The sequence below is a fragment of the Cervus elaphus genome, chromosome 5, assembly GCF_910594005.1.
Source record: "Cervus elaphus chromosome 5, mCerEla1.1, whole genome shotgun sequence".
NCBI lineage: Eukaryota > Metazoa > Chordata > Mammalia > Artiodactyla > Cervidae > Cervus > Cervus elaphus.
In genome coordinates this window covers 96,606,664-96,614,830 of record NC_057819.1, presented here as the reverse complement: position 1 = coordinate 96,614,830, position 8,167 = coordinate 96,606,664, and the positions used below count along the sequence as shown (strand labels likewise).

The 8,167-nt window shown below is 39.8% G+C and overlaps 1 protein-coding gene across 1 annotated transcript; it reads left to right on the top strand.

The window, feature by feature from the left end:
• The first annotated feature begins 2,134 nt into the window (after positions 1-2,134).
• On the top strand, positions 2,135-3,073 carry LOC122693401 (olfactory receptor 1A1-like). Its single transcript, XM_043900902.1, has one exon. It carries the CDS (start codon positions 2,135-2,137, stop codon positions 3,071-3,073), a length of 939 nt encoding a protein of 312 aa, XP_043756837.1.
• Positions 3,074-8,167: the final 5,094 nt, after the last annotated feature.

Here is an 8,167-nt window from a genome sequence, read left to right as displayed (position 1 = left end):
ATCTATATTTTAAGTTAAATTTACTTATTATAAAGTTATTAAAACATCATAATGACAGAGTATAACATCAAAAAACTTATCATCTAGATTTAACAAAAATAAGATTTGGTCAAATTTGCTCCAAATTTTTTTGGAATATATTTGATTTACAGTGTTGTGTTAGTTTCAGGTATACTGCAAAGTGATCCAGCTTGCTTCAGATTTTTTAAAGAAATAAATATTAGATACATTCAAAACTCCATTTATTCCCATCTCAAATCTCAATTTTCTCCTTATCATTCCAGCAATAACTGTAATTATAGAGTTGATAATATACTCCCATTCAGAATTTATACTTATAAAAACCTAAAGCACTGAGTCTCTATTTCTGTTTTGCAAATAAGTTCATCTGTATTATTTTTCTAGATTCCACATATAAGCAATATTACACTATATAAAGAACAAACTATGGACACCAATGGGGGAAGGAGAGATGGGGTAAACTGGGAGACTAGGATTTACATATACACACTACTATGTATAAAATAGATAATTAATGAGAACCTGCTCTACAGCACAGGGAAATCTACTCAATGCTCCTTGGCATCTTAATTGGGAAGGAAATCTAAAAAAAGAGGCAATATATGTATCGTATAACTGGTTGACTTTGATGTACAGAAGAACCTAAAACATTCTAAAGCAATTATACCCCAGTTAAAAATTAATTTAAAAAAACTAAAGCACAGAGACAATAAATAGAAAAGTTGGGCTATAGACCAATTATTTGAAATTAAATCAACAAGATCGGATGTAGAGGTAAGGGAAAACTGGATGAGTATGTCCAGGAGTACACCACATGTGGGAAGCCCATATAATAAACCTGGGTATAATTCAAGAAATACTGAGTGTAAACTTATAGGTACACAAAATGAACACTATTCCACAAGGGTCTCTCTGGAAGAGATAAAAATAAAGAAGGCTTTCCTTTTCAAAAAACCTTGCAAACTATTTAGGTTGTATATGCAGTGTGTAGGGATTCTTAGACATGTCACAGCAAAACAAATGTGGAAATAAAGGAAAGAGAGATCAAGTGTACAGATGTTGATCAGACAGTCTACTAAGCAGTAGCTGAAGCCACAATGGGGTTGAATGAGTCACCAAAAGAAATAACAAAAGGGAGGTAAAACAAAGTGTTGCGCTTATATATAATTAAAGGTTTGGAAAAGAGGTAAAACCTACCAAGAGGTAGTAGAAAACATACACTTCAAAAATGGAACACCTGAGGAGGGATTTTATTAGGCTTGCTTTGCTAGGACCTATTCCCAGTTGTCTTTCTGATCTGCATATGTGTGCTCAGTTGTTCAGTCGCGTCTGACTGTTTGCAACCCCATGAACTGCAGTCCACCAGGCACCTCTGTCCATGGAATTCTCCAGGCAAGAATATTGGAGTGGGTTGCCATTTCCTACTCCAGGGGATCTTCTCCACCCAGGGACTGAAACTGTATCTCCTGCATCTCCTGCATCGGCAGGTGAATTCTTTACCACTGAGTCACCTGGGAAGCCCACCTTTTGATTTACAACCTTCTAACACCAGTGCAGACACCTGATACCACCAGGGCTCTGGGATCAGTCAATGGAACAGTTTCTAATTATCCAGGATGCTCCATGTACAACACATTCTTTGTACTGAAGTTCTTTCTTCAAATACTCTAAAACGCTGTCCTTTTCCTCTCATGTACAATAATCCTGTGACATTTAGGATTCTCCATGAAGTTAAAAGGTCCCTAAGAGCAGAGACTATGTTATATATGTCAAGTAAATAAACAGACAACCATATTTTCGACAGGTTCATGGTTTTTCCACAAGGCCTTACAAAGTATCTAGCACACACAAATTGAAATTTAATTGTTAAATGATTAAATCAAAGGTTTTTAATTAGGCAGATGGGCATCACTGATCTTCTTAGCATGTGTCAAAGGCTCTCTGACAATTAGATTAATGAAAAGGGATCATTTTCCCCAAATATTAATTATCTCTGAATTTAGCATACAGAGTATAACAACAGGCAATCCAACGTGGTGAATAAAGAATATATTAGACACAGTACTTCACTAAAAATTCTGGTTTCTTCTCTTCCCTTGCTAACAAAGGAGCTATGAGAGAAGAAAACCATTCCTCTGTTCTGGACTTCTTCCTCCTAGGAGTTAGTAGTCATCAGGAACAGGAAGACTTCTTCTTCGTCCTTTTCTTGTTCATTTACCCCATCACACTGATTGGAAACCTGCTCATCACCTTGGCCATTCGCTTCGATATTCGCCTCCACAACCCCATGTATTTTCTCCTTGCCAACCTCTCCTTTGTTGACATCTTCTTCTCCTCTGTAACCATCCCTAAGATGCTGGCCAACCACCTCCTGGGCACCAAAGCCATCTCCTTTGGAGGATGCCTAACACAGATGTATTTCATGATTGCCTTGGCTAACACAGATAGCTACATCCTGGCTGCAATGGCCTATGATCGAGCTGTGGCCATCACCCGCCCACTTCATTACACAACAATTATGAGCCCACGGACCTGTGTCCTGCTAGTCATCGGGTCTTGGGTGGTTGGAAATGGCAATGCCCTCCCCCACACTGTGCTCACAGCTAGCCTGTCCTTCTGTGGAAACCAGGAAGTGGCCAACTTCTACTGTGACACTGCCTCTTTGCTCAAGCTGTCCTGTTCTGACGTCCACTTTAACGTGAAGATGATGTACCTGGGAGTTGGTGTCTTCTCTATGCCATTACTATGTATTGTCATCTCTTATGTTTGGGTCTTTTCCACAGTCTTACGGGTTCCATCCACCAAAGGTGTGCTCAAAGCCTTCTCCACCTGTGGTTCCCACCTCACAGTTGTTTCTCTATATTATGGGACAGTCATGGGCATGTATTTCCGCCCTCTGACTAACTACAGCCTAAAGGATGCTGTGATAACCGTGATGTATATCGCAGTGACCCCAATGTTAAATCCTTTCATCTATACTCTGAGAAATAGGGTCATGAAAGCTGCCCTGGGGAAACTCTTCAGCAAGAGAACACCCTCACATCCAACATGAGCTCATACACTGAAGACTGCAGTCACCAGTTAGGGTATACCTGGAGACCCATCCCCAACGTCATCCCCTCCAAAAAGCTGCCTAGATCTTTCCTTCTGGAAATTCCTCCCCTCAGAAATCTTGTAACAGCTATGAGCCACGTTACTCAAATCACCACTTTGTATATTTCATTTTGCTTTGGCAGGAATATTGGGTTCATGTCCCAATTAAACAACTGACCGTGAGAGGACAAGTGAGAAAGACTGAGGTTCAGCCTCTACATCCACATGTAAAGAATAATAATACCTGCCCAGTCACTGTCATAAGCTGCAAGGATCACTATGGTTCAGACTATGAAGGCTATAAATCACTATTCAAATGTCATTAGATTTTTTATATAATTATGCTAATTATTAGATTACTACATCTAATCACCTCTATAGTTTGCAAGCCTCTTAAGGCAGGAGCTGTCTTAATGTACCACCATACCTTTCACATTCTTGGTCATATAAAGTGCATCCAATGAATACTGGTGGAAAACAAAATATATGAAGCATTGGTCTCTAAACTGTAATATAATCAGGATTATATGTAATCATAGTGGATATTGCATCCATTATGTACCTCGAGTGTCAAAAAGGACTCACTCTGGGGATAGAAATCATAACAGGTTTGTTTAAATAAGAAGATTTACCTGCCACAAAATGGTTGATATCACTTCGTTGTGGAATCTAAAAAAATCATACAAATGAACTTATTTACAAAACAGAACTAGAGTCAGGGATGTAGAAAACAAACATGGTTAACAGAGGATAAGGAAGGAGGGATAAACTGGGAGATTGGACTGGCATATACATACTACCACATATACAATAGATAACCAGGGGCTCCCCTGTGGTTCAGTGGTAAAGAATCCACTTGCCAATGCAGGAGATATGGGTTTAATCCCTGACCCAGGAAGATCTCACAGCTAAACCAGTATGCCGTAACTATTGAGCCTGTGCTCTAGGGCCCGGAAGCCACAACTATTGAGCCCACACAACACAACTACAGAAGACTGAGTGCTCTAGAGTTCTGCAACAAGAGAAGCCACTGCAATGAGAAGCCCACACACCGAAACTGGAGCATTACATGTGCTGCAACCAGAACAAATCCCTCACAGAAACAAAAGACCCAGCACAATCAAGGAAATAATTTTTTAAAAAAACAGCTAACTATGAAGAACCTATTGTATAGCACAGTGAACTCTAGTCAGTACTCTGTAATGGCCTATATGGAAAAAGAATCTTAAAAAAAAAAAAAAGAGTATGTATTTTGCTGAAACTAATACAACATTTTAAATGTTGTAAATGTCAACTATACTCCAATAAAAAGTTAAATTAAAAATGAATGGCAAGTTTACCAATACAGTATACTAAGACATATATATGGAATTTAGAAAGGTGGTAAGGATAACCCTATATGAAAGACAGAAAAAGAGACACAGATGTATAGAACAGACTTTTGGACTCTATGGGAGAAGGCGAGGGTGGGATGATCTGAGAGAACAGCATCAAAACATGTATATTATCCAGTGTGAAACAGATCGCCAGTCCAGGTTGGATGCATGAGACAAGTGCTCGGGGCTGGTGCACTGGGATGACCCAGAGGGATGGGATGGGGAGGGAGGTGGGGGGGCGTTCAGGATGGGGAACACATGTAAATCCATGGCTGATTCATGTCAATGTATGGCAAAAACCACTACAATATTGTAAAGTAATTAGCCTTCAACTAATAAAAATTTTTTTAAAAGTGGTTTGGAAATTAACATGATTCATAAAAAAAAATAAAATAAAATAAAAAAGAAGATTTAACACAGGGAATTAGATTGTTGTTGTTCAGTTCCTAAGTCGTGTCTGATTCTTTGCAACCCCATAAACTGCAGCACACCAGTCCTCCCTGTCCCTCGTTATCTCCTGGAGTTTTCCCAAGTTCATTTCCATTTACTTTTCACTTTCATGCACTGGAGAAAGAAATGGCAACCCACTCCAGTATTCTTGCCTGGAGAATTCCAGGGACGGGGGAGCCTGGTGGGCTGCCGTCTATGGGGTCACACAGAGTCGGACACGACTGAAGCGACTTAGCAGCAGCAGCAGCATTTCCATTTAGTCAGTGATCCTATCCAACCATCTCATCTTCTGCTGCCCTCTTCTCCTTTTGCCCTCAATCTTTCCCAGCATTAAAGTCTTTCCCCATGAGTTGGCTGTTTGCATCAGGTGACCAAGATATTGGAGCTTCTGCTTCAGCATTAGTCCTTCCAATGAGTATTCAGGGTTAATTTCCTTTAGGATTGACTGGTTTGATCTCTTCGCAGTCGAGAGTCTTCTCCAATGCCACAGTCCAAAAGCATCAATTCTCTGGCACTCAGCCTTCTTTATGGTCCAACTGTCACATCCGTACACGACTACTGCAATTAGATATATAGTATTAATATATTAGTATATCCTAAAAGAGACTAAAGATGAAAAAAGAAAATGCTGAGCTAACCCAGAGTAAAAACTGCAAGAAGTTACAATATCTCAAGGGAGCAAAAGGCAAAAGGTGGTGTAACCAGAACATTGGAGCTCAGAAGAAGGAAGACCACATATCTAATGTTCATATCTCCAAGGAGAGCTGTCAAATAATTCGCCTGGAGAGATTAAGACAATTTCTGGATTGTCCTGAATACTGCTCATTTATTTTCTGAAATGTTGTCAATTCTGCCTAAAATGCCAAGTACAATCATGCAGTGTTCCTTATTCACTTGTTTGCTGTTTCTATGTCAATTTCATTTTCATCGAAATTTATTTCTCATACTCTCTTATTTTAAAGGTCTTAAAAATATTTTAAAATTTAAAAAATCTTTTTTTTGTTCCCTTCTTTAAATAACTTTCTAATACAATTTTTCATCCAAGTACTTAAGGTGTTTTTCCTCTTCTGTTATTCTGCAAATATATTGCATAGATCATTCTTTAGTATCTTTAGAAGAGATTTAACAAAGCTTGGTATTTTATAACAGACAGTACATTTTAGCCTCTGCAACAATCCACAGGATTTTCTCTTTAGCACATGGGAGGTAAGAGATCCTTTTATAAGCTAAGGAAAATTGCAGCCACTTTACATAGAAACAGTTGAATGTTTGAGGTTAAAACATGGTTTTCTTCATAGTTCTCTCTGATGCCATTACACAATTCCTTGCCCACAGTGAGCCCTCAGAAAATAAAAAGTGGAATTAGTAAGATATTTTGAAAAAGACATAAAAAGAAAAAGTGTGATTACGAGGATGAAATGTTATATTATGAGATGTTATATTATCCACGTCTGTGAAGCCCAAGTCCTAGACAGTGGACTGTGATCTGAGTAACAGTAATAACACAGCAAATATAATGGTGTAACCTGAAACAACTCCAAGGGAAAATGTAATTCAGCATATGTTTCAAGATCAGTAGAATCTGAAGATTTTGGAGAGTCATCCAACAGTTACATGGCTAGTAGTAAAAGAGGTAGTTGATAGGTGGTATTACAGGAGGAAAAAAGTGGCACAGAGATAATAAAATAACAGCTAAAATTTGCTAAGTGCTAACTATATACCAGGCTCTGGTTTAAGGACTTTTCAGATATCAGTTCATGTGATCCTCATAACAAATTTCTGAGAATGTTGTTGCTGCTGCTTTGTTATTCCAGTTATACAGATGAGTGCATGCGTGCTAAGTCGTTTCAGTTGCATCCGACTCTTTGCAACCCCATGGACTGTAGCCCTCTAGGTTCCTCTGTTCATGGGATTCTTTAGGCAAGAATACTGGAGTGGGTTGCCATGCCCTTCTCTAGATCTTCCCAACTCAGGGATCGAACCCATGTCTCTTATATCTCCTGTATTGTCAGGCAGATTCTTTACCACAGTGCCACTTGGGAAGCCCCACAGAAATGAGTAAGTACATTTAATAACTATGCAAAGTTACTTATAGCCCGAAAGAGGCAGAGCCTGGACTGAAACCCAGTCAGAGCTCACAGCCTTCACCATGGTCCTCTACAGACCACTCACTACTACAGAAGGGGCTAAATCATAGCATAATGACCACTAATCAGGGCTGTTAAAAAGGTGAGACATACATGAGGTGGACTAGATAACATCTGGAACCTTTTCTTCTCTAAGAATCTAAAACATTCAGAGACTTACTATCAAAGCACAAGAAAAAAGAAAGTTTAATTTCCCTCATAGCCTCCCCTAAGACAAATCACAGATAAAAGGTGAAATATAATTACTCTTCTTTGCACATTTAACACCAGAAAGGCTTCAGTATAGCCTAGGATAAAGCCCGGGAGTTCAATTTCACCACATTTCTTGTATCCCAAGGGATGGTTCCAGTTTGTGCTAAAGCAGAGGACAAGGGTCCATATTTCAACAGAGGTCAGAATAGGTGAGCTCAAGGCCTGGACCCTGGAGACACACTCTCTGGGAAACTGTTGCCCATCATTCCTTCTAGAAAAGAACTCTGACAAAATTACTCATGAGAACGACTGTATCCCCTCAAGGCACAGCATGTAATGAGTCTCAACAATTACTCTGACTTTGGCCCGAATTAAGACATAGGAGAGTCATGTTTCAAGAGACTTTATAACCTAGTGAACCACTCACAGTTTTCTCTATCATATGACCCATCCTGCTTCCTTGAGGAGAAAACTAGAGTCGTCATATTTAGCCCTCATCCAGGCCAACTCCTTCTGGCTCTTCTGCTCCACAGTGGGAAAACTCAGGGCTCCTCTTTCCAAATCATTCCAGTCCTGTGTCTTCTGCCTCAGAAACACAGGACCAGAGACCATCCTCTAGGACTACTGCTAACACATTCTCCAGCATGCCTGCCTCCAGAAAGGAAAGCTAACAGGTACTGACTGGACCGGCTGCCTGTAAACTCTCCATTCATGGAAGAGGAGTGAAGGCCACAGGACTAAGTCCCTTTTGGAAGCATCTGAGCTGACTCCCCAGGTAGAAGCTGTGGATGTTGGAGAAGAAACTTTTTACAACAGGAATGCCGCTGCTGCTGCTAAGTCGCTTCAGTCGTGTCTGACACTGTGCAACCCCATAGACGGCAGCCCAGC

Bases quoted from the DNA above. Each gene is read 5' to 3' on its own strand.
- LOC122693401 (XM_043900902.1), top strand. From the start codon at position 2,135: ATGAGAGAAGAAAACCATTCCTCTGTTCTGGACTTCTTCCTCCTAGGA.